This window comes from Herpailurus yagouaroundi, unplaced genomic scaffold, assembly GCF_014898765.1.
Source record: "Herpailurus yagouaroundi ecotype Mexico unplaced genomic scaffold, PumYag 308, whole genome shotgun sequence".
Classification (NCBI taxonomy): domain Eukaryota; kingdom Metazoa; phylum Chordata; class Mammalia; order Carnivora; family Felidae; genus Herpailurus; species Herpailurus yagouaroundi.
The window spans coordinates 1,633,326-1,660,189 of record NW_024412525.1 but is presented as its reverse complement, the minus strand read 5'-3'; the positions used below and the strand labels follow the sequence as shown (position 1 = coordinate 1,660,189).

Below are 26,864 nucleotides of genomic sequence, written 5' to 3'. Positions count from 1 at the left end.
AATGAAAAAAATCCCTTGTAAGACATTTAGTATACTTTCCACCTACACGCTTTGCATAGGAAATACAGCACTAGAAACGCGTTATTGTGCTAGCTAGAGGACAAATAGCCATTTTTACAACTTCATTTTAAGGTGGACAGACGATGTTTTTTTTTATACTATGGATCGACAAAAGTCAACTCTTCTTATTTAAAAGCCATCTAAGGGGTACCTGGGTGGCTCACTCAGTTGGTTAAGCTCTGACTTCAGCTCAGGTCATGATCTCTGGTCTGTAGGTTCAAGCCCTGCAAAGGGCTGTCAGCTCAGAGCCTGGAGCCTGCTTCCGATTCTGCGTCTCCCTCTCTCTCTGCCCTCTCCCGCTCACCCCGCCTCCCCACACCTCCTCTCTTTCTGTCAAAAATAAAATAAACATTTAAAAAAAAATTTAAAAAAAAATCCACCTTAGTGAGCTGCCATAAGTCACTCAGAATCCAGCTCCTCCCTCCAGCCGCATTTAAAGGGGCCGAAGCTCCGCGCGGTAGCTGAGCCTGGGGAGGGGCGGGCCCCGTTGCCTAGGAGAAGTGGGCGGTCGGATCTAGTGTTTGGACTCGCTGAGACCTAACAACGGCGCTTCCTGGGGGTGGGAGGAAGCGAGGGCGCGGTGCCCGACGCCACGTCCAGCAGCCAATCAAAATGCAGGGCGCCCATTCAAACCGCTGCCGCAGAGGGAGCAGGTTGTGGGGGCTGTGAGAGGTGTGGGGACTTCCTCGGGGAGGTCTCGGAGAGTGGCGAACCCTGCGGAGGGGCGAAGTATCGGTGTCGTGGGGGCGAGAGGGCGTCTTCTTTACCGGCGACCGCTGAGGTGTGGGCGGAGGCCTTAGCTCGGGTCCCCCCACCACCCCGGAATCCGGGTCGGCGGCGAAGGGGCCCCCGGAGGACGCGCACGGGCGGCGCCTCTGCGGGGACAGCGCAGCCGGACTTCAGGGCCTCTCGGCCCACAGCCTCACCCACCGAAGTCTCGCCCAGTCGGTTGACATTAAGAGGTACACTCGCTGTCCCAGCCCTCGGAGTGACTAGCTTGAGAACCCATCCACGGGGATCTTTTGGTTTGGGTTGTGACAGTTTTTTCCCCCTTCTATTCATTCCACTCCTTTTAAAACTCTATGGCGAACCCCCTCCTGCCCCCCCCCCCCAAACATAAAGCCGTGTCTATCAGCGTAAGTAGCAAATAGTTTTTGGCTGCCCTAGAATTTCCGGAATCTTCTTGCCTTTACATTTCTTTCCATAATAGGAACATTCTATACTTTTTTAAGAGAAAAGGTTGAAGGGAGGAGCTTATGTCCTGACGATTTTTTGGGGTGGGGGTAATGACTGTTACTCATTTAGAACTTTAAAAGACTTACTTAAAGATTAACTTCTATTATTTTGTTCCTCAATAGCATTATCTACGGAATTGAGCAAGTGTCATTTTACAAGTTAGAACCCGGCATGCAAATTTAAAGACTCGTTTACATCAATTTAACCAGTTTGGGGCAGAGCTGAGTAGAAGCCAGGCCTTTTAGCTGTCACTGCTGTTTTTTTTTTCTTCTAAACATTAATGCCGGATAGATATTGTTGACATATTTACTTACACACCTGTCTACTTTGTTGTCTAATTGCTAGAGGGCAACCTGTCCACTTATCTAATCTTGCATAATTTTTCTCAACACAAGTAATTAATTTACAGTACTTATATTTATTGTCTGCACTACTTATTTGGGAATACTCTGTTTTGTGACACCACTCAAACTAATCTCCATGACTGTTCCTGTATTTAACATACATGCAACAGGTATTATCAAAATGCTTTACTCCAGCCTTTGATTTAGGTGCTAGGGTTTCTGTTAGTCCCTCTCCTAATCTGCAAACACAGAGTACTTAAATAAAAATCTCTGCTGACAGGCGCTCCCTCCCTCCCTTCCTTCTCCTCTTCTTCTCCTCTTACTCCTCCTCCTCCTGCTGCTGCTTGTGTTAAAATACACACTTATCATCTTATCTACTTTTATGTACACATTTTATTTATTATTTATTTTTTTTTAACATTTATTTATTTTTGAGACAGAGAGAGACAGAGCATGAACGGGGGAGGGTCAGAGAGAGGGAGACACAGAATCCGAAACAGGCTCCAGGCCCTGAGCTGTCAGCACAGAGCCCGATGCGGGGCTCAAACTCACGGACCGCGAGATCATGACCTGAGCCGAAGTCAGAAGCTTAACCGACTGAGCCACCCAGACGCCCCTATGTACACATTTTAACATGTATATCCTTAAATACATTCACATTGTTATGCAGCCATCACCACCATCCATTCCCATAATCCTCTGTTATCTTGAAAATCTGAAGCTCTATATCTATTAAACAATAACTCCCATTGTCCCCTGCCCCCAGCCCCTGGCAACCACCGTTATACTTTCTGTCTTTATGATGTTAACTTCTCTAAGTACCTCCTATGAGTGGAATTATACAATATTTGTCTTTTTTTTGTGACTGGCTTATCTCTCTTAGCATTATGTCTTCAAGGTTCATTCAAGTTGTAGTAGATTGCAGAATTTCTTTTTAAAGCTGAATGATGTTTCATTGTACACGTATACCCCATTTTGGTAAGGCCATTCGCCAACCCATGGACACTTGGGTTGCTTCCATGTTTTAGTCATGTGGAATAATGCTGCTATGAACATGGGTGTACAAATGTCTCTTCAAGACCCGGCTTTCAGTTCTTTAGGTTACATATCCAGAAGTAGAGTTTCTGGATCAAAAGGTAATTCTGTTTTTTAATTTTTTGAGGAACTTCCATACTATTTCCCACACTGGCTGTGCCATTTTATATTTCTACCAGTCGTATACCAGGGTACCAATTTCTCCAGTCCTTGCCAAGACTGTTTTTTTTGTTAGTAGCCATCCTAATGGGTGTGATGTAGTATCTCATTGTAGTTTTGATTTGCATTTCCCTAATGATTAGTGATGTTGAGCATCTTTTTTATGTGCTTGTTGACCATTCATATATCTTCTTTGACATGCACTTTTTATATCCTTTAAGTCGTTTGGGACGTTTGGCCTGATATAGTGGTTATCTGTGTATTCTTTCTAGACTGAGGAAATGGGAACAGGGTCTTGATTTTGAAATCCATAGTATCTGTCAGAGGGCCTGGCACATAATGGGGACTCAGTAAATATTTGTTGCACAATGATTGTAAGCTCTTTGAAGGCAGAGATTTGTCTGAAACTGCTTGGGAATAGTATCTGAGGAGGAGATCGTGGTTTATTCTAATGTGTACTTCTGGGAAGTTACTTTCACAATGGAAGTTTCTCATATTTAAAAAAAAATGTTTTTTTTAAAATGTTTATTCTTGAGAGAGAGACAGAGCATGAGCAAGGAAGGGGCAGAAAGAGAGAGGGAGACACAGGATATGAAGCAGGCTCCAGGCTCCAAGCTGTCAGGACAGAGTCCAACGTGGGGCTTGAACTCACAAACCACGAGATCACGATCTGAGCTGAAGTTGGACACTTAACTGACTGAGCCACCCAGGTGTCCCTAAGTTTCTCGTATTTTTTAAAGTCTGTGTAATCTCATTTTTTTTTTTTTACAGTTTAGCAGATAGTTTTGGAAACGGATACTTAAAATATGGCTGGAAGTGAAATGAATGTCTAAAGAAGAGCTTAGTTGCTTTGCTGACCTCCTTTTTTAAGACGACTTGCTGCCACAATGTCAGTGTTCACCACACATAATAGAAACAACAGCGATATCCTTGGTATACCTTCTTCCCCAGGGAGTTCCTCGCTGAATGTCCTCACCCATGGTAGCAGACCTGAGCTGCATTTGATGTCGGATATGACAGAATGTGAACACGATGATCCATTATTGAGATCAGCAAGGAAAATCAGAGACATAAACAGTACTTATGTGATTTCTGCCTGTAAAAAAACAGGAGATGTACCTCTGACCCCTAACCCTGTAGGTAGATTGGCACTTCAGAGAAGAGTCACAAGGAACAAAGAATCCTCTTTGCTTGGCAGTGAGTTGGGAGACTCCGCCGAAAACACTGCAGAAACACGTCTTACGTTGCGGCGGCGTGCTAAAACAGAATCAGTGGAGAAGCGGAAAACAGCTCAAACAGATTGTGGGGAAAAGTGGAAAACAACACAGAATGTGGGCAGTGCAGCCGAAAATGATGGTGCTTCACTGGAAGCTAGTACAAAAGTAAGGACTGTACATAAAGATAAAAACCCTTGTATTGCACCGGTTGTACCTTTAGTGGACCCAAAACTCATTGAAATGACGGCCACTGAAAACCACAAAGAGACATTTGTTGCCCTCCCTGGGGCAAATGAAAAGGTCACACTTAAGTACTTAAGTAACAGAGCACCCACTGATTCCCAGGGTCAGACTGAAGCTATTCCATCGGGACGCTTGGCAACCAAACCTCTTCTGAGCAAGGTGAACATCAAAGTGTCGGGGAACCTACCTCACAGAAGTATTGGGAAGGATACTGCAAAATCTGCAAATAAATTTGAAAGCTTAGAAAAAAGAAGAACACCTACAAAATATATCGCAGGACAACGATTGACACCGAAGTGTGACACGCCACAGCTGACGAGCCCAGCTGCGTCGTCACTGCTGAAAAAGAGGGTGCCTAGCCTGCAAGCTACACAAAAGCGAACAAGTTCTCTGCCTGCAAATGAAAGGGAAAGGTCACGAGAAAATACACTCCCTCTTGAAGAGGAAACCGCAGGTCGGAACCCCCCTGCAGAGACAGACCACTTAAAGGTGGAGAACAGTCAAGTGATAGTGGCAGTACGGGTGAGGCCTTTCAGCAAGAGGTATGTTACACCTTTTATGTTTTTTATTTATTATTATTATTTTAATGTTTATTTACTTTTTTTTTAAATTTTTTTTTCAACGTTTATTTATTTTTGGGACAGAGAGAGACAGAGCATGAACGGGGGAGGGGCAGAGAGAGAGGGAGTCACAGAATCGGAAGCAGGCTCCAGGCTCCGAGCCATCAGCCCAGAGCCTGACGCGGGGCTCGAACTCACGGACCGCGAGATCGTGACCTGGCTGAAGTCGGACGCTTAACCGACTGCGCCACCCAGGCGCCCCAATGTTTATTTACTTTTGAGAGATAGATGGAGTGTGAGCGGGGAGGAACAGAGAGACAGGGAGACACAGAATCCGAGGCAGGCTCCAGGCTCTGAGCTGTCAGCACAGAGCCCGACGTGGGGCTCAAACTCACGAACCCTGAGACCATGACCTGAGCTGAAGTCGGACACTTAACCGACTGAGCCACCCAGGCGCTCGTCACCTTCTAATGTCTAAGGCTGAGCTAGTGACACGTAATGTGTGTGATTCCTCTCTGCTTTTGGAAAGTGAGCATATTCGTGTATCTTCAGGCGTGGCGTGGCATTTCTATGTAGAGAGGACTTTTAGGTTTAGTTGTAGTACCCTGATTATTTTTGATGATTGGCTGTAAAATTAAAACATTGAAGTCACTGGAGTTTGCAAATATAAATTTCTTTTGATATACTGCTTTTAAAAAGTCGGAAATACTTAAGTCTCTAATGCAGTCTGCTTTCAAATCTGCAAGATATGGTGGGCTATTCTCTGTTTCTCTTAAAAAGAGCACTTGTTAGCTCACTTACTTCCCATAAAGATCCTTCCAAAACCCCTTCCAGTGTAGAATCATCCCCATCATCATCTCTGATCTATAGTAGTTATAAATGCAGTGATATATTAGATTTGATTTTGATGGGAAAAAAAAAAAAATCTCTCTCCAAAGTGATTGGGGATGAGATGGTCACAGATTACAGGTAAGGCTGAAAAAGATGGACGTGAATGTGGCATCTGATTATTTTTGAATGTTTTACGGAGTGACCGTGAGAAGCTTCAGAGTTAGTAGTTTTTGACTTGTATATCTAAGCAAGATATGAGAGGATATGGTGGCAATGGGAAGGAGCCTCTAGTTTGAACCTAAAGCGTCAGTAGTTTGAGGCAAGTTACACAGTGCTTTAAAGCCTGTTAGTAAAAATGTGGGGTTAGGGGCGCCTGGGTGGCTCAGTCGGTTGAGCATCCGACTTCAGCCCGGATCACGATCTCGCGGTCTGTGAGTTCGAGCCCTGCGTCAGGCTCTGGGCTGATGGCTCAGAGCCTGGAGCCTGCTTCCGATTCTGTGTCTCCCTCCTCTCTGCCCCTCCCCCGTTCATGCTCTGTCTCTCTCTGTCTCAAGAATAAATAAACGTTAAAAAAAAAAAATGTGGGGTTAGTGACAGGTGAGAGAACTGAGGGTGAGTTGACTGGAGAGAGAGGGTGGGGAAACCTAAAAGGCCTCCAGAATCATGACAGGATGAGAGGCAACAGAAAGAACAGAGCTGGTAGGAACAAACCCCATGATGGAGGACTACCCCGAAGAGAACTTAGCAAGGGCCCCAGTGCCTGATTCCAGACTCATCAGACAAGCCCTGTAAACTGTGTTTATAGATGGGGTGGAGGGGCATTTGTCAAATTGATGAGGCAGGTGCTTTCCAGGATGAATTCTGATCTAAAGCAGAGTTGGGACAAAAAGGGGTATCTGGGACCAAACAAGGACTGATAATGTTCTCCTGCAAAAGTAGCGTAAGTGGAAGATTTCTACGTAGGTCTGAGATGGAAGGAGGGTGGACATGAAGATCCATAATATTAAGGGAGATAACCTAACAGAGGGAGGGGCCTTTGGATTAACAGTAACAATAGCTAGTGGCCAAAAGAGATTTATGATTGAAATTACACTTAACTGAGTTTGTTGCACTTATATTTGCATTTCATGTCAGCTTTGTATAGATCTGCACCTACAAAATTTATTTATATTAAAAAGTTTCCAGATTTGAACTGAAGAGTATAGGTAGGTTATAGTAGGTGGGATGAGAGAAGGGAGAGCTCAAGAGAAAAAGGAAAAAGATGGAAAATCCTGTAAAAGTAGGGTAACTTTTCAGATAACATTTCTGGAACTCCATTTGCCCTTTAAGTGGTGGCAACTGGAGCCAAGGGAAGTATATTTTGGAAAACCACCATAATTATGTTAGCTGGTCTGCACTGTCCACGGAAAACTAAAGAATTCTCTTGCCCTACAGGAATTTTATATTTAACTGGTTTTGAGGTTCTTATTATATTTCATGGGAAAAATACTCAAAATAATTAAAATAATAGTTTTCTTTGTGCTTCGTTTTCTTTTTTCTTTCTTTCTTTCTTTCTTTCTTTCTTTCTTTCTTTTTTTTTTGTGCTTCTTTTAAAGAGAGAAGGTTGAAAAAGCATCCCAGGTGGTCTTCATGAATGGAGAGGAAATAGCTGTGGAACATCCCGACATGAAACAAGTTTATAATTTTATTTATGATGTTGCATTCTGGTCTTTTGATGAATCCCATCCAAACTATGCCAGCCAGACAACTGTTTATGAGACCCTAGCTATTCCGCTCCTGGAACGAGCCTTTGAAGGCTACAATGCCTGTCTCTTTGCTTATGGTCAGACCGGCTCTGGAAAATCATATACGTAAGTTTTATTCCAAGTACAATTATTGAGAAACCTTTAAGTCTTTGGTGAGAAGCAGCATGGTTTGATAGAAAGAATGTGGTTTTGAAACCATACAGATCTGGGCTCAGATCTCATCCATTTTATATACCGGTTCTGCAAACTTGGGCAAGTTACTTAACCTCTGGGCTTCAGCTTATGCAGAAGATACTGTTTAGCTCGTAAGTGTCAATGGCCCATTTGACTGTACATTATATTTCTTGTATAAACCAAAGCCCTGAGAGGTTATTTTGTAAGTATTCTTGTGAGAATTAAAAGTAAGTCATCTGATAAATGGTAATGGTATACCTGTCCTAGAAGGAGATACTCAGAATTTTAACAGTAGCTAATGTTTACTGAGTTCTTACTATATTCCAGGAACTGTATTAAAGACTCTGTTTATACTGTCTCACAACAACCCTCTGAATTAGGTAGCTCCTATTTATTCCCATTTTACAGAAGAGGAAATTGAGGTTTATTGGGGTCAAGTATCTTGTCCAAGGTCACAGGCCTAATAAGTGGTGAGATCAAGATTTGAACTCCGGAAGATTTGGCTTCAGAGCCTACGTTATTAGATTTTAATGAGGTTTAATTAGCTTGCTTCCCATTCACTCCCAAACCCTTTTCCCCAAAAAGAATTTTAAAAATGCTAATTTTATGTAACTTCTCCACCGCACCCCACTCCCCATTTATTATGTATTTTTCAGGATGATGGGACTTAGTGAGGAACCAGGAATAATTCCAAGGTTTTGTGAAGATCTTTTTGCTCAAGTAGCCAAAAAACAAACCCAAGAGGTATGTTCTCATCTGTAAACCTTCGTATCAGACTAGAAAACAATCAAATCAAATTAAAATCAGAGTCCTCGCCACTAAGGAAATAATGGAAGATGTGCTGTGAGAGAATATACAAGATAGGAGGGAGATAGGTTTTCTTAGATGAGGGAACAACTGAGCTTATTTTGGAAGGAAACAGCAGTTATTAGCTTGGTGAAGAGGGGGAGGACATTCTAGGCAGTGGGAGCGGTGTGTGCAAAGATTTGAAAACGAGAAGGTAGAGGGGCGCCTGGGTGTCTCAGTCAGTTGAGTGTCCAGTTTTGGCTCTGGTCATAATCTCGCGGTTGGTAAGTTTGAGCCCCACATCGGCCTAGCTGCTGTCAGCACAGAAGCTGTCAGCTCAGAGCCTGCTTCAGATCCTCTGTCCCCCTCTCTCTCTGCCCCACCCCCCACTTGTGCTCTCTCAAAAAACAAATAAGCATTAAAAAAAAAAAGTAGAGAGACTTTGGGAATCTGTAAATTGTTTACTTTAAGCATGGAATCTGAGGGTGGGGGTGACAAGAGATGAAACTAAAGAAGCAGGCAGAACTCAGCTTATGAAGGACTTTGTGAGCCATGGTTCCAGGAATCTAAGAGGCTATAGAAGGTCAACAGGGAAGTCAAAGGATCATCTTTGTTCTTAAAAAAAAAAAAAGATAGCTCTGGCTGCAGTGTGGCGAATGGATTGAAAGGAAGTAGAACTAACTGGATGCAAAGAGATCAGCTGTGGGACTTGTAAACTGTGTAAGGAAGGCATGACAAGGAGCTAGATTAAGTCAGTGACTGTAGGGTTAAACATTTGAGAGATCTTAGTAAGTAGAACTTATCTTCTTTGAAGAAATGTCTATTCAAGTCGTTTGCCTATTTTTTAACTGGGTTGTTTGTCTTTTTGTTGTTGAGCTGTAAGAGATCTTTATATATTCTGGATACTAGAACCTTATCAGATATATGATTTGCAAAAAAACCACAAGGGTTTTTAAAATAAGTTGCATGCTGTGTCTCTATTCTTCCTACTAGGTCAGCTACCACCTTGAAATGAGCTTTTTTGAAGTATATAATGAAAAAATTCATGACCTTCTGGTTTGTAAAGGTGAAAATGGGCAGAGAAAGCAACCAGTAAGATTGAAACAATTTATAATTTGCTTTTAATTTATTTTTGTAAATGCATGTAGTTATATTGGTTCTCAAGATGATCTAGAGAGCTTACATTTTGACTAAAATTGCTGTTAAATGATAGCAAATGCTTGGAATCTACAGTCTAAATAAGTAAATCAATAGTAAATAAGCTGAATGTTATTGTTAGTGGAAATTAACTTAGGTATCAAATTTAGCCTCTTGTAAAGCAAATATTGTATACAAATTAAAGATAAAATATTTGTTCCAGAGTTGAGTTGGACCACTTAAGTCAAATGCCAAATCCCTAAAAGTCTATAAAGCCAAAAACCAGAAGTTTAAAAACTGTGTTGTTATTATAGAATATGTATCTTACCAGATTATTTAGCAAATTGATAACATTTCTGGTTACAAAGTTTAAAATGTATAATGTAAAACTGAAAACAATTTTAACTGTCTGAAATTTATCGAACATATTTTAGAGACATATTTAGAAGCATAGAGATACTAGTTACTGCAGGTCTTAAGAATATAGAACTAGTAAGATATTTGATGCTACAGTCAACTGTAGCATATTGTGCGATTAGAAAACAGTTTGGATATTGAAATTGTCTTAATGCCTTACAGATTTGTGTTTGTGAGAACCTTTATATTTACCCCTGGGTCAAGTTAAGGCAAATCTCTTTGCCTTAAACTCAAAATATAGACAAAAAAAATCATTTAAAATTATATTTTATATGAAATAATTTGTCATGCCCTTAATAGTGCTAATGTTTGCTTCCACTAGCTGAGAGTAAGGGAGCATCCTGTTTCTGGACCATATGTTGAAGCTCTGTCAATGTAAGTGTTTGGCTCAGCAAGAGCAAGGAGAAAAGAAATGAGTAGAGTGAATATTGTTCTCATTTGCCTCCCCAGCTTTGAAACCCTGGAAAACTATTTAGCCTTCTACTCTTAATATTATTCAAATAACCATTCCTTCTCTTTCCAACTAGAGCGTGGGCTGCGTGTTTTTGTATTTGTTTATGTATTTCACAACATGTGTAAAGTGCCAAGCATAGAGTGTTATGCTGTGTGTGAAATACTTGATTTTTCTCCCTACCCCCTGCCTTTTCCCTATTAAGTTAAGCCTTCCCTCTTGAGCTGCTTTATATATCTATTACTTGAAGCTGAAGAGGGGAGAAGGTAATAAGATAAGGTCAGTGTTGAGAGTGTGAAACATACTGAGTCATTTACTTCATCTTTCAACACTCCAGATGCTTTCTTATTTTTTATTTTTATTATTTTTATTATTTATTTATTTTTTAATTTACATCCAAGTTAGTTTAGCATATAGTGCAACAATGATTTCAGGAGTAGATTCCTTAATGCCCCTTACCCATTTAGCCCATCCCCCCCTCCCACAACCCCTCTAGCAACCCTCTGTTTATTCTCTATATTTAAGAGTCTCTTATGTTTTGTCTCCCTCCCTGTTTTTGTATGATTTTTGCTTCCCTTCCCTTATGTTCATCTGTTTTGTATCTTAAATTCCTCATGAGTGAAGTTGTATGATATTTGTCTTTCTCTGACTAATTTCGCTTAGCATAATACCCTCCAGTTCTATCCACGTAGTTGCAAATGGCAAGATTTCATTCTTTTTGATTGCCGAGGAATACTCCATTGTATATATATACCACATCTTCTTTATCCATTCATCCGTCGATGGACATTTGGGCTCTTTCCATACTTTGGCTATTGTCGATAGCGCTGCTATAAACATTGGGGTGCATGTGCCCCTTCGAAACAGCACACCTGTATCCCTTGGATAAATGCCTAGTAGTGCAATTGCTGGGTTGTAGGGTGGTTCTATTTTTAGCTTTTTGAGGAACCTCTGTACTGTTTTCCAGAGTAGCTGCACCAGTTTGCATTCCCACTAAATGCTTTCTTAAGGGAAAGGGAAAGTGATTAGGAATGGATTCAGCTCCATTTAATAAAACTGGGATTATGTTAAGATCCATACATACCAGCATATCCACCCCCATGTATACATCAAGTGTATGTTTTGGTCTCATGAATTAGACTTGAAAATTATAATGTTAAGAGCTAAGCTGCTTCATTAATTAAAATCATGCTTTTTGGTAAAATTAAAGCATTTTATTTTCTACCCTTCAAGAATGGAGATAGTGAAAGATTCTGTGAGAATCAGTATAATAATACCTATGAATTATTCAATTGTGGTCATTAGAGAGTAATTATATAATTGAGAGGTTATTATATTATGAGAATAAGAGTGTAATAATCAGTTAAATTGATTTTGTCTTCTTACTTTTTAAAAATAGGAATGTTGTCAGTTCTTACTCTGATATCCAGGTAAGACTGATTGTGTTTTATTTTCTTTCCACTAGATAAAGATCATAATCTTAAGTATTCATAAGAATATTTCTCCTTAATTACTACTTACATAAGTAAAAAGTTAATCTTGTTAATTCATTATGAGCTGATTTTGTTTGTTAAACTTTAATCAAAAGAATTACTCTTCTTAACTAAAAATAAAAATTGACCATCATAGTAGCTGAGAGTTATTGAAATAGCATTTTAAAAATATGATTTGCCTGGCTGGCTCATTTGGTAGAGTATGTGACTCTTGATCTTGGGGTTATGAATTTGAGCCCCAAGTTGGGCATAGAGATTACTCAAACGTAATAAAATCTTAAAAAAAAAAAATAAAGGTGTGATTTCCTGTTTCAGATATCTGTGATGGAAACAAAATTGACAATGGGAATACAAATTATTAAATGATAAACATGTATTTATTTCATTTTATAAACAGATTTAAAGCATATATGTTGCCAAACATGCTTACGTAACTTTTTTGTTCCTTAATTTGTTCTGATAAATTTTAGTTTACAGTTCTGACCTCCCTCTCTTCTTTCCTCTAAGAGTTGGCTAGAATTGGGAAATAAACAAAGAGCGACGGCTGCTACTGGTATGAATGATAAAAGCTCCCGATCGCATTCAGTTTTTACCCTGGTGATGACCCAGACCAAGGTATTCTTTCTGTTGATTATTTTCTTAGGTAAGATAACGACTGTATTCAGGTTTTATGTTTTTCTTATTTTATTCTTTAAGTCAAAGGTAAGAGTATAGTAATCTATATATACAACATAATTGGAATTGAGTATACACAATAACTGAATGACTTTTAGTATATATGGCAGAGTTTTTTTTTTGCTGTTTAAAAAGTCAATAACATGATTATTAATTTATATTATTGGTGTTATATCAATATATGATAATAGGTTATCAATATATGGTAATTGTATAGTATTTGGAAAAACCTATCAGAAAGTCAGAGATTTTAAAAAATTCAGCCATAGGTTCTGCTACTCAAATAAAACATCTCTAAATATTTTGGCATATTTTAGTTATTTTACAGTCACACTTAAACACATTTACAAGATCTGCAACAATTTTATGCTATTAAAATTCTTTGCCAAATATAATTTTTCATAGCTGTGAAATATTCCATTGACTATTCCAGTTCCTCAAGTTTTTCTCTACTGTTGGACATTTATGTTGCTTTTAAATACCTTGCTCCTTTAATGCTGGGATAAACGACACCTTTGTGTTCGTTAAGCTTTTGCTCTATTTATGGCTGTTTTCTTAATAGAGAAGTTGTGAGTTTTTCTCTCTTTAAAGTCACTTCTTTGTGGCATAATGCAAGCATTGCTCCATATATTCTTGGATATGTATGCATTGTAAGTTGTCACAGATTCATGAAGGGATAGTTTCAAAAATAAATGAGTCGTTTGTAATCTTATATAACTTTCCATTTCAAGACTTACATTGATAGCAAGTCATACAAGAATTTATGACATTATTTTACTATCATTTTGCTACAGATAGAATCTGTGGAAGGTGAAGAACATGATCACAGAATAACAAGTCGGATAAACTTGATAGATCTGGCGGGCAGTGAACGCTGCTCCACAGCTCAGACTAGTGGAGAGCGCCTAAAGGTAAATATGAGGCTTTGGTAGGGCACCTGGCTGGCTCAGTCAGTGGAGCATGTGACTCGATCTCGGGGTTGTGAGTTCGATCCCCACGTTGGGTGTAGAGATTAATTAAAGAAGTAAAATCTTTACCAAAAAATATGAGGCTTTTCTGATTTTGATAAAACTTATTCCCCATGGCATTATTTTTAGCAGATTAATATTAAACATATTTAGCAGGAGCAACAGCAACAATAAAAAACAAAAACAAAAAACTTTACATGCAATTTATGGATTGCATTGCTGTGGTTTAAAAAGAGATCTTTACTTTATGTTTACTTTGTAAAGAAAATTAGTAAATTTTGAGTTGTAAAAAGGTGGTAGTTTATGGTAGAAAATATTTACTCAATAATTATATGAGGGAAGGAATATATTTTGTGAAATAAATTTATTGCTGAGCAGTTATTTTAAATTAGATGTTATTATCTTGTATGCAGGAAGGTGTGAGTATTAACAAGTCCCTGCTCACATTGGGAAAGGTTATATCTGCGCTTTCTGAACAAGCAAACCGGAAGAGAGGTTTTGTTCCTTACCGTGAATCTGTTCTTACATGGCAAGTATCTTTTGAAGTACAAAGAATTGTATACAATATAGTGAATACTGTGGGGAAAAGAGCAATTGACTGACTTCATGTAGCTTTGGGACAGAGCAGAAGTGCTTAGTGGTGTGAATTCTGGAGCCGGCCTACATGGATTTTAATCTCAGCTCTGCATCCTATAAACTATGTGACTTTGGTCAAATCCTTAATACTCTAGTCTGTTTCCTCCTCTGTAAAATGGGATAATAACAATGCCTACCTTTTAGGGTTATAGTGAAGATTAAATAATTAATGTAAAACTCTTAATACATAGTATGTTCTATATCCATGTAAGTACCTGTTAACTATACTTACTATTTTTAGTGCTTAATGTTTAATGTTTGAGCATACATGATATCACCGAACATGTTGGTATGTGTGTAAAGTGAAATTATCTTGTTTATTTGGCTAGCATTTTAAGTATTCAATATGTGTTTTCATTAATGAATATGTTTTCATAAATCAGATACGTTACATTCAAATTACATCTGTATAGATTTAATATCTACTTGTGACAAGCATTAATACATAATAATTCTGGTAAGGACTGTATCTCTACTTGACAGCAACATGTCTTTACAATTGGCTTATTAGAAGGTAGTTGTCGCCTCACAACACGTAAGGGAAAATCTGATTTTTGTGTGTGTGCCTTTTGAAAGTTAAAGAATAGTGAAATTCATTCTGCATTAATAAAGATAGGCATTTTAGTCTCATACTACCTTTTTTCTTCTAAAATAAGGCTTTTGCGTATAGAAAACAAAATTTTTGTTTATATGTCCATTCATCATATTCAATATGAGCACCTGTTCAGAAAGGTTGTGGTAGCACTGGGAATACAGGGATGAGCAACACACATCGTTTGTTTCCTGAAGTAGCTCAGAGTCTAGCCTGGGGAGAGGGAAGAGCTATCTTACTAAATACTTGATGGTTAGCCATATTTTAAAATCTTTGCACTGGTTATTGTTTCATGAAACAATATAAAAAGTATAAAAGGAAATAAAATGTTCATGAGATCTAAAAGTAGCTACAAATATCAAAAAAGCTCTGAATGGTGGGGTACCTGGCTGGTTCAGTCGGCAGAGCATGCGACTCCTGATCTCAGGGTCATGAGTTCAAGCCCTACATTGGCCATAGAGCTTATTAAAAAAAAAAAAAAAAAAAAAAAAAGTTCGGAATGGTATTTGAGTGAAGAGTATAATTCTGTGTTTATACCCTATTAGCTTGTTTGTGGTTTCTAGATAATCACTGCTATTAAGTTGTTGTAGAAGCAAAGTCTAATTATAACTTACTTCCCTTGAAGGCTGTTAAAAGAAAGTCTGGGTGGAAACTCAAAAACTGCAATGATTGCTACAGTCAGTCCTGCTGCCAGCAACATTGAGGAAACATTAAGCACGCTTAGATACGCCAGCCAAGCCCGCATGATAATCAATATCGCCAAAGTAAATGAAGATATGAATGCTAAGTTAATTAGAGGTGACTATGTTTCTAAAAATTTAAAAATTATTTTGTAACAGGGGCGCCTGGGTGGCGCAGTCGGTTAAGCGTCCGACTTCAGCCAGGTCACGATCTCGCGCTCCGTGAGTTCCAGCCCCGCGTCGGGCTCTGGGCTGATGGCTCAGAGCCTGGAGCCTGTTTCCGATTCTGTGTCTCCCTCTCTCTCTCTGCCCCTCGCCCGTTCATGCTCTGTCTCTCTCTGTCCCAAAAATAAATAAACGTTGAAAAAAAAAATTATTTTGTAACAGTTAAATCTCAAATATTAATTTTAGTCATGAAAATGTGCAACTTAAGAAAATTAAAGATTTTTCTTTCATACTTATTTATAATAGATTTTAGTCATCATTCTACAGTGATGGTGGAAGTGAACTGGAAGGACAATGGGAAAGAGAATAAAGAAACCATCAGGAAAACTGCGTAGAAAATAGAGAGTGGGTAAAGGGGAAATAGCAAGCATAGCAAAATCATCTTACAGACTGAGCCATAGATGCATACAGCAAAATAACAATAATATTATTTATTATTTTTTCTCTTATGACCTTTTCTCCACTGTCATTCTGTTTATCAGCTCTACTCTTGCTTAGTTCATTGATCTAAAGGATAGTGATCCTGGGTGCCTGGGTGGCTCATTTGGTTGAGCGTCTGACTCTTGATTTCAGCTCAAGTGATGATCCCAGGGTTGTGGGATTGAGCCCCGCATCAGGTTCTGTGCTGAGCGTGGAGCCTGCTTGGGATTCTCTCTCTGTCTCTCTCCCTCCCTCTGCCCCTCTTCCCTGCTCATGCACTCTCTCCATGTATAAAGTAAAATACAGGGACACCTGGGTGGCTCAGTTAGTTGGGCGTCCGACTTTGGCTCAGGTCATGATCTTGCAGTCTTTGAGTTCAAGCCCCACATCAGGCTCTGTGTTGACAGCATAGAGCCTGGAGCCTGTTTCAGATTCTATGTCTCCCTCTCTCTCTGCCCATCCCCTGCTCATGCTGTCTCTCTCTCTCTCAAAAATAAATAAAGATTAAAAAAAGAAATTAAAAATAAATAAATAAATAAATAAAAAAGATAGTGATCTAAAGGCTTGAGTTTCTAGCAAAGGCCTAACTTCATTTATGCTAAATACTACGTTCTGTTTATCTTTTGGGAATCACCTGCTGAGGATGGGCTTGAACACCTGCTAGGAACCCTTGATTTGTACAGTTTCTCTTGGCTTATGTGGAACTACCATCTTGTCATAGTCCTTTGTCCTCTGGTCCTTTTGAGCAGCAGAGGGTGAATAGCTACTTCAGAGGAGAAGGCCAGAGAAAAACAAGTTTATTGTATCACAGTCCATTTTCTCCCTTTTGGATTCCCCTCTCTTTCACAAATAGGGCTGTTTTCATTAAAAATAAGTATTCTGAATTCCAGCTTGAAAAATCTTTGATTTTTATCAGACATGTTTTTATGAGTAAGGTTTGCCAGGGCCGTCCTAGTTTATATCTGCTGTCTCAGTGTGATGAATAGTTCTGCCTTTCCTTCTCAAAAGTGTCCCACTTTGGACACTACATTATATGGCCATAGTGTTTATCAGGCGGGGGGGGGGGGGGGGGATTAATTAACATGGGAGCACTTTTTCAGGTTAAGTAGGGATTTATAGGTAATGTAAGTAAAGTAAAATTGATTTCTGCAAATATTGTTTTATTTAATAATATTTAAAATTTCAAGTAAGATTGGAGGATTAAGCCTCCTGTGGTAGTTATTACATATCAGATGTTGTTAATCATGCATCTTTTTACAAATATTTAGAATTGAAAGCGGAAATTGAAAAGCTAAAAGCTGCTCAAAGAAACAGCCGAAATATTGACCCCGAACGATATAGGCTGTGCCGGCAAGAAATTACATCCTTAAGAATGAAACTGCATCAACAGGAAAGAGACATGGCGGAGATGCACAGGTGGAATGTAGTTAGTACTTCAGATGTCAGGGTGTTGTCTGGAGTCATTGGACTGGTGGGGCTGGGGCTGGTGGAGAGGGAGGACCTTGGGAGGGGTCTGCAGCTCTGTTTCTCTACTTTCTGTGTGAACAGAGCAGTCCATCCCAGACTGTCATTTGTTAAATATTCCGAAGTGGCTTCCTAATCTTTATTGATGGTCTTTTGAGTCTCAGTATTACGTGTCTGGATATTTTTAACTCTATTATTTTTGTCTTTGGAAAGAGCCTGGAAAGAAAAATTTGAACAAGCCGAAAAAAGAAAACTTCAAGAAACAAAGGAGTTACAGGTATCATTTCAACTCTCTAAACTGATTTGAAAATTAAATAAAGATGACAGTAAATATGCAAATCTAATGTCTCAAATACTCATTGCATACTGACTCTGAACAAAGTAATACCATAAACAGAACTAGCGTAAAGAAGTGTCGAGATAAAGATTGTGATTAGTTAGAGCCCATGGCTGTGTTGGAAAGTTAAAATATAAACAAACCATCTAATTCTATTTACTTTGGTTCAACAAATATTAAATATTTGTGCTGTGCTGGGCATGGGGGTGGCCCAAGATGAATAAAATGTAGTTTTGGCCCTCAGCATGTGATCTGAAGGGAGGTTTACAAAATGTAAATAGATGACGGAAATGCAGTTTGACTTGACTCAGTTGAACCATATGACACTGCCATTTTTTAGGTAAAAAATGGTTGAACACTGGGAGGGTCATGGGGTCATGTGGTTCAATCTAATGCAATGAAAAGCATATAAAAGGTAGAGAGCAGGAGATGGGAGGGAGTAATTAACTTTGATGGGGATGGTTATTAAGGAGGACTTTAAAGAGAAAGACAAGATTTTGTTAGGCTACCAAAGTCAAGATTTCTAAGCAGGAAGTCCCATATTCAGAATCATGGAGGGACAACACAGCTTGGATATTCACGGAATTAACTTGTATATTAATGCTGGTGACAGAGATTAGACTGGAGGGAGATGCAAGATTCAGATCATGACATAGTTACGAATTTGAATTTAGGTGACTAGGAGCTACTGAAGGGCTCTAAATGGAAAGGGAGTGACATGAGTAGACTTGTGTTTTAATAGATGATTCTGGTAATGGTGGATTTGACGGAGGAAAGACTGATGATGTGTGGGGAGGTTATTCATGTAGGAGCCTGTTACCATGTTTAAGGCAAGAGATGGTAAGAGCTTGGAGGAAAGAAGTGGTGGGGGAATGTATAGTGGAGGAGCTGGATTCATGAGATAGAAAGGCGTTCAAATTGATAGGCGCAGAGGGTGTTTTTCGATGTGTGTGTTGAGAGAAATGGAAAAGTAAAGAATGATGCCCAGGTTTCTGAAGTGTGTGCATTGCATTGTGAAATTATGAAGTCATCAGTGTGGTCAAAGAAGTCCGACGACAGTGGGCTAAAGAATGACTAAGGAAATAGAGCCATACATGTAAACCTGAAAACCTCAAGTGGGAACTAAAGGAATCAGGAAGGGGCTATGAGATTGTGGGGAAATTTTATTTTGTTCCTTTTGGTTTTGTTTCTTTAAAGGATGGAAGAGACTTAAACTTTTTTTAATTAATTAATTTATTTACTTATTTTTGAGAGAGAGAGAGCTAGAGAGCCTGAACAGGGGAGGGGCAGAGAGAAAGAGGGAGAGAGAATCTCAAACAGGCTCCATGCTGTCAGGCTCCGAGCCTGATGCAGAGCTTGATCTCAGAAACCATGAAATCATGACCTGAGCTGAAAACAAGAGTCAGACGCTTAACCCACTGAGTCATGCACCCTGACTTAAACTTTTTTATAGGAATCAAAAGCCCTTAATGGAATGAGGTTCTAAAGGGAGATGGGAGAGCATGGGTCAAGGGCAAAGGTATTGGCAGTGAAGGAAACATTTCAAATGATTGGTAGGCAAAATATAAGATTTGAGCGGAAGGGTAGAATATTCCTTGATAGTGGTCAGTCCAGTTTCACAGAAGTGAGATTTGAGTTTTGAAGATTTGGCTTTGAAGCTTGGGCAAGATTTTGATAGGCAGAAAAAAGGAAGAGTGCATTCTAGGAAAGGAAAATTATGTGAGAGTAAAGGTATAAAAGTTTAAGGTGTGCTCAGAAGAGGATGTGTAGATCAGTTTTATGGGAGCAGGCAGTTTGTATAAGGTCATAGGGAGATAAAATTGGCAGCATATGTTATGGTTAGTTTATTGATTTTCAAGCTAAGAAATTTGTTTTATCCTGTGTGAACCGGAAAGTGATTGAAACTGACCAGGGAGTTGACATTTTGAGAATACTCTTTCAGGAGCATTAATTTGGTATAGGATGTAAGATGGACTGAAGACAGGAGGAATTGTTGACAGGGCGATCAGGAGGCTGCTGCAGTCGTTCAAGTATGAGGTGATAAGGGTGTGAACTAAGGTGATGGCAGCAGACACAGCAAAAGGAACTGACCCATTCTAAAGACAATCAGTCAATAAGAATAGGCACAGTTTGGGGATGATGGATTGTTGTATGAGAGGGCTGAGGATGGTGAAGATCAAAGAAAGGTTAGCATAGCTCTAAAAGTCTAAGAAGTATGATGGTAAGAGTCATAGAGAACTCATGAAGTAGAGAGTCTAAGAAACCTTTATTGAGACTTCACATACAGTGATTTTAATGTTTAACATAGACCATTTATTTTAGGTGGATTTAATAATTTGATGCTTGTCATTAAGGTTAATTTGTTTTCTCTGATCTCTGCTAGAAAGCAGGAATTACATTTCAAATGGACAACCATTTGCCAAACCTTGTCAATCTCAATGAAGATCCTCAGCTATCAGAGATGCTGTTATATATGATAAAAGAAGGAACAACGACAGTTGGAAAGTATGGACCAAACTCAAGCCATGATATTCAGTTATCTGGGGTGCTGATTGCTGATGATCACTGGTATGTCATTCTTCTAAAAATAAAAAGGCACCTGTTCATTTTTAAATAGGCTTCTGTATCTTGGTAGTGTATGGTTTCTTTCACACGAGGCTGATTCTTTGGTATAATTCTTCGAATGCATCTTTTAGCCAAGGCAAACTGACATTCTGAGTGTTTCGCAAGGAAGATAGGTTAATTACTCTCAGTGTGAGGTACAGTGTAATGCTATTTCTGTTTTGGTGTATGTGATCTCTTGGTTGAGGGATCATTTCTTTTCTTGGAATGATAATCATTGACATTAAACTAAACTTCCATCCATCTTTTTTTTATTTTTTAAGTTTATTTTAAGTAATCTCTACACCCAATGTGGGGCTTGAACTCACGACCCCAAGATCAAGAGTCACATGCTCTTCTGAGTGAGCAAGCCAGGCACCCCAAACTTCTATCCATCTTACATGGCAAGATTTTTGGTTGGATTGACAAATTAAAAGTTTTTTGTTCTATGTGAATTTTGTTCATATGAATTGAATGATTATATACACATTGTTGGGATGACAGTGTACGTAAACTGTTTTGGCTCCATGTTGTTTTCAAGATTCATTCATGTTGATGTTCTTTTATTTTTACTGCTGTGAAGTATCTTATTAGGTGTATTTATCTATCTTTTATATTATTACAGTATATCTCTTGTCAATAGACATTTGGATTGTTTCTAATTTTTTGTTACCATGTTACTGCTGTGTCTATTCTTATACATGCCTCTGGGTACAAATGTGGAGAGTTTCTCTAGAGTAAGTTTCTCAGATGATAAACTGAGATGCGAGCCCTCAAGTGGTAGCCAGTAGGAACTTGGGAGGCCTGACCTACCAGACCGGTCATGTTTAACTGTGAGCAGCCTTTCCGTTTACCCTGATCTGCTGTATAAATATTATGATGGTCTAATTATGCTAAAATAGTATTAATTTTTAAAATTTGGGAAACACTCTTAGATTATATCTAAGAATACTTGAGACTATAGGATATGTTCTTATTCAACTTTACTTCAAAGTAATTTCAAATTGTTTTCCAAAATAATTTTCAATTTGTTTTCCAAATTAGTTTTCCAAAATTTGTTTTCTAAATTTGTTTTCCAAGATGATTATGAGTTTTTACTTCCATTGGCATTGAGAGTACCTATTATTCTATATCCTTGTCAACACTTGGTATGCTCAGACTTTAATTTATGCCAGTATGGTAGACATGATATGGTATCTCATTGTGGATTCTTTTTGCATTTCTTTGACTAATGGACTTTCATGTATTGGCCATTTTAGTTTTCTTTTATTTTTTAAATGTTTATTTATTTTGAGAGAGAGAGAGAGCAAGTGGGTGAGGAGCAGAGAGAGGGGGAGAGAGAGAATCCCAAGCAGGCTCTGGGCTGTCAGCGCAGAGCCCAATATGGGGCTCCATCTCACGAACTGTGAGATCATGACCTGGGCCAAAATCAAGAGTCGGGCATTCAACCACTTGTGCCACCCAGGCGCCACTAGTTTGTCTTTCTGTGACTTGCCTATTTATGTCTTTTGTCTGTGTTTTAGTTGGATTGTTTTTTTACTTGGTAATTTGTAAGAGTTCTTTATATATTCTCATTGCCAAGCCTTTGTTTTGTGTGTTGCAAGTATCTTTTTTTTCCAGTGTGTAGTTTATCTTTTTACTCTCTTATTGTGCCTTAGGATGGATGAAAGTTCTTCATTTTATTGTAGTACATAGCATCAATCTTTTCCCTTTACAACAGTTGTGTCTTCTTTAAGAAATCCTTTCCATGCTGAGGTCATAGAGATGTTCTAAATTTTCTTCTAGATGTTTTGAAGTTTTGCTTTCACATTTAAGTCCTTAAGTAGTTCTGGGGTTTTTTGTTTGGTGTGAAGTAGGGATCTAAATTCATTTATTTCTCATGTGAATCACCAATTCTCCCAGTATCATGTATTAAATAGTATAATTGCTTCTTTTGTGATCTGTAGTGTTCATATAAAAAATCTCCAAAAATATGGGAATCTTTTTCTTCTCACTAATACTCTCCATAGTCTTAATTATTTGAGCTTTATAATGTCTGTGTATCTAGTATGGCAAATCCCCTTCTTCAGGTCCTTTTGTTCTTCTATTAGTTCACTGCTTTCTATAACAAATAAATCTCCTATTATTTACACCAGTGGCAAAGATACATGACATAATCCCAAAGTGTTAATAGTCCAGTAGGGGACTAGGAAGTCCCCTGCTTGCCTGGCAGTCTGTATTTCCCCTTTTAGTACACTCATCACTGTTGTCTTACTCACCACACAGTGAGCTTTATGACAGCTGGGTTTGTGTCTGTCTTCATTGCTGAGACATATCTAGTACATGGGGGCTTAATGAATGAAAGAACTTCAGTAGCTATCAATGTGTATTAATGTTACACGGGTCTTGCATTCTTAGTGCTTAGAAGTAAAGTCCACTTATAGTTTGAATCCTAAAGACAAGCTTCTAGCATTTAAAAAAAAATTGTTTTTAAGTTTATTTATTTTGAGAGAGATAGTGTGGGAGGGGCAGAGAGAGACGGAGAGAGAGAATGCCAAGCAGGCTCTGTACCATCAGTACAGAGCCTGATGTGGGGCTTGAACTCATGAACTGTGAGATCATGACCTGAGCCAAAACCAAGTCAGACACTTAACCAACTGAGCCACCCAGGCACCCCAAGCTTCTAGCATTTAAGTTGGTCCTTGAAGGGTGGAAGCGATGACATTCTTCCTATGTTGAAGAAATGACTCAAAAGAGAGAAGCTGATGTCAAGGCAAATTCAGGGTTCTGATATGGATGGTTGAGTATAAGATAGGATTCTTATGGGGAAACAGTGATGGATAAAGAATGTTGGTGGTTGAAGCCAGATTGTGGAGAGTTCAGAATGCCAGGCCAAGGAATTTTGATGTTAGAGTAGATAGACCTAGGAGAGAGAAGGAATCAGAACAAGTGGATATTGTTTAAATCTTTACCTAAGACCCTAGACTGGTAGGAAGGATGTATTGCTTAGGGGTGAGCTATTCCTTCCAGATTCTTTTCTCTAGATGCTCCATTTGAACTGTTATTCTTTAATTATAGATCTTGGAGCCGAATCAACAGCTAGAGGTTTTGGGTTAGGACTCAGCTTTTGCTGCTGTTTTTTCCTCTCTGTCAAGTTAATCCAAAGATGACTTTGGAGTGTCTTTCCTATTCTCTAAATAAAAAGACTCAAAGGAACATGTAGCATTTATAGCTGATTTTCCATAGTGTCAGGGTCCAGTTAATTAGATTTAAGGAGTCTAATCTAAGCATCTAAGTGCTTCCATGCTTTTCCTTCTGTATTACCCTACTTTTCATGAGAAGAGAATGTTTGTTTTCCTATGCATCTTTAAAACTCCTACATAAAACCAGAAATTAAAAAATAAAACACTTAAAACTGTTTCATTCATAGGTCACTATTGTCAATCTTCTAATGTTTTTTCCTTGAATTTATTTCATTTTATTTTTGGGGAGAGGATTGGTATTTTTTTAAAGTAGTCATCAAAATATATACAGTGAACATCCTTCCTACCACTGGTGGACAGAATTGCTAAATAAGCCAGGCTTTTTTTCACCAAAAGTTCAAAATATAGTTGGAGGAAAATAAAAGAATTTTAAGTTTTTTTGGTCAGAAATTGATGTGAACCTTAACACCAAAGGAATAGCCCAAGCAGGATGATTTCATATTGCCCGTTTCTTACTTTTTCATCTGTCTTGTAATTATAACAATGTGCTTCTTATCTTAACAGTATTATAAACAATTCTGATGGGATAGTGAGTATCATCCCAGTTGGAGAGGCAAAGACATATATAAATGGAAAACATATTTTGGAATCCACAGTATTACATCATGTAAGTTAGCTGGTGCTAAAAATATAACAAATTGTTTCACTTTGGGCAAGTTGTTTAATTCATGTGAATCCCAGTTTTCTCCTAAGATAAGGTAGTGAACTAGATTAAGGATTTTTTAGTTCTAAAATTATCTTTTCTATTAATTTACTAATTGCCTTTGTGTAAAGACACAGGTTGTATCACTGTAAACCAGTACCTGACCACTGATAACATCATTATATGTCCAGTAAAGAGCTGGGCTTTGGAATTAGGCCAGACAAGGTTGAAGCCCTGGTCATTTGCTAGGTGATCTTTGAAAAAAATTATTTAACTAGGGTGATTATATATCACCCAAAGCGGGACACTTTTGAGAGCATCTTCTTTTCTTTTCTTTTTTTTTTAATGTTTATTTATTTATTTTTGAGAGAGAGAAAGCATAGGCCGGGGAGGGGCAGAGAGAGAAGTAGACACAGAATCTGAAGCAGGCTTCAGGCCCTGAGCTGTTAGCACAGATCCCCATGCAGGGCTTGAACCCACAGACCATGAGATTATGACCTGACCTCAACCGACTGAGCCACCCCGAGAACATTTTCAATAATTACAGTGGGAGAACAGGCATAAACCAGTGTGTTGCAGACAAAGCAAGGCCTTTGGTCACTTCATATATATCCTACTTTTCGGGGTAGGGGAGGCTTAAATGAAATAATGTATAGTTCTTAACACAGTGTTTGCAAATTGTAAGCTCAGCGAGTGCTTATTGTTAATTAAGTTCTGTGCTCTTTAGCTTCCTCATTCTTAAAGTTGAAATAATAGTAGTGTCTCATTGGGTTGTTGTGAGACATAAATGAGATAATGTATATGTAAGTTGTTTAACACAGTGATTGGCATATAGAAAATATTTAATGTTAGTTGCTATGATTTTTATTTTTATTATTACCATATTAGATTATATTGAATTGTTGAGATTAATGATTTGTCCCATGTAAGCTTGTGGTTCAAACTCACCTCAAGTAGTAAATTTTTTGTGTGCTTTAGGGTGATCGAGTGATTCTTGGTGGAGATCATTATTTTAGATTTAATCATCCAGTAGAAGTCCAGAAAGGAAAAAGGCCATCTGGTAGAGATACTCTTATAAGTGAGGGTCCAAAAGACTTTGAATTTGCAAAAAATGAGTTGCTCATGGCACAGAGATCACAGTAAGTATTATTGTTAATAAGAAATAGTAAGAATATGAGAGCATATTCTTACAAGAGAGAGTTAATCCTATTGTGTGTCTACAGTAGTTAATTCTTTGGGTGTTAGTTTCTGGTGACATGATCTTTCTCTTGGCACATTCATTCATTTAACAGCATTTATTGAGCAGATGTTATGTATCTGTCACCATACTAGGAAAAACAAAACATAGCTGAAAGTTAACTACTCCTCTGGAGAAATTTATCATCTCATGGTCTGAGAGATAGTTGTGATAGAGTTCCATGACAGAGTCCTGCACTGTGTGCAGTTTATGGAGTGAGGGGTACTCCTAGCCCCAACCAGGAATCAGCAAAGTTTTCTAGGTGATAAGAAGACATCCAATGGAATGGAGTCCCAAGAGACTGTTAGAAGTTAGCCAGCAGAACAGGGAGAGTGTAACCTTTTTTTTCTTTGCCCCATTTTTAGTTCCTGCAATATTGTAGGATTTCTAATTTAAGCAGTATCCTAGTAAACTAATTGGTGAAGTATACATAAATAAAATACTATGGAGTTTGGACTTTATCTTAAAGAATATGGAGTCATTAAAGAATTTTAAGCAGACAAGAGACAGACATGATCAGAAATCACGTTTTTAGAGCTCACCATGAGCCAAGTCTGGAGAATGGATTAGAGTCAGAGTGAGTGTAGACTGCAAATGCAGTTCAGAGATTGTCGAAGCCAGAGAAGTACAGTGTGGTGGGATCTGAGAGAGAGTATCAAGGAGGAAGAATCAACCAGGCTTGATGAACAAAGAAGATGAAAAGAGGAGGAATCAGAATGACTGTTATGGACTGGGCTAATCCTACTTTATCTTTTTTTTTTTTTTAATTTTTTTGCATTTATTTATTATTGAGAGAGAGACACAGAGCATGAGCAGAGGAGAGGCAGAGAGAGGGGAAGACACAGAATCTGAAGTAGGCTCCTGGCTCTGAGCTGTCAGCACAGAGCCCGATGCAGGGCTCAAACTCATGAACTGTGAGATCATGACCTGAGCCAAAGTCAGTTGCCCAACCAACTGAGCCACCCAAGCATCCCCCTACTTCGTTTATCTTTTAAAAGTCTCAACTTGCTTTTGCTCTTTTTAAAAAACATTATGGTACAATATATGTAACATAAAATTTACTACTTTAACCATTTTAAAATGTACATTTCAATGGTATTAAGTATGTTTGCAATGTATACAGCCATCAAGCTATTCATCACCCCCAAATGAAACTCTGTACCCATTAAACTGACTCTCCATTCTCCCTCTGGCCCCCCTCCTACCCTGGGCCCTGGTCACTGCTAGCCTCCTTTCTTTTGCTATTCTTTTTTCCA

General features: G+C 38.6%; 1 protein-coding gene across 1 annotated transcript in view; it reads left to right on the top strand.

Moving 5' to 3' along the window:
* Nucleotides 1-707: 707 nt before the first annotated feature.
* Nucleotides 708-26,864, top strand: part of KIF14 (kinesin family member 14) — a 56,909-nt gene continuing 30,752 nt past the window's right edge. Inside the window, exons 1-16 of the mRNA XM_040462154.1 lie at nucleotides 708-1,022; nucleotides 3,606-4,836; nucleotides 7,281-7,535; nucleotides 8,261-8,348; nucleotides 9,384-9,482; nucleotides 10,267-10,319; nucleotides 11,795-11,825; nucleotides 12,396-12,503; nucleotides 13,358-13,474; nucleotides 13,945-14,060; nucleotides 15,385-15,557; nucleotides 17,353-17,500; nucleotides 17,762-17,825; nucleotides 20,269-20,453; nucleotides 24,233-24,335; nucleotides 25,350-25,510. Of these exons, the coding sequence (XP_040318088.1) occupies nucleotides 3,722-4,836; nucleotides 7,281-7,535; nucleotides 8,261-8,348; nucleotides 9,384-9,482; nucleotides 10,267-10,319; nucleotides 11,795-11,825; nucleotides 12,396-12,503; nucleotides 13,358-13,474; nucleotides 13,945-14,060; nucleotides 15,385-15,557; nucleotides 17,353-17,500; nucleotides 17,762-17,825; nucleotides 20,269-20,453; nucleotides 24,233-24,335; nucleotides 25,350-25,510 (2,816 nt within the window). The 5' untranslated portion in view covers nucleotides 708-1,022; nucleotides 3,606-3,721. The remainder of the gene's footprint in view (nucleotides 1,023-3,605; nucleotides 4,837-7,280; nucleotides 7,536-8,260; nucleotides 8,349-9,383; nucleotides 9,483-10,266; nucleotides 10,320-11,794; nucleotides 11,826-12,395; nucleotides 12,504-13,357; nucleotides 13,475-13,944; nucleotides 14,061-15,384; nucleotides 15,558-17,352; nucleotides 17,501-17,761; nucleotides 17,826-20,268; nucleotides 20,454-24,232; nucleotides 24,336-25,349; nucleotides 25,511-26,864) is intronic.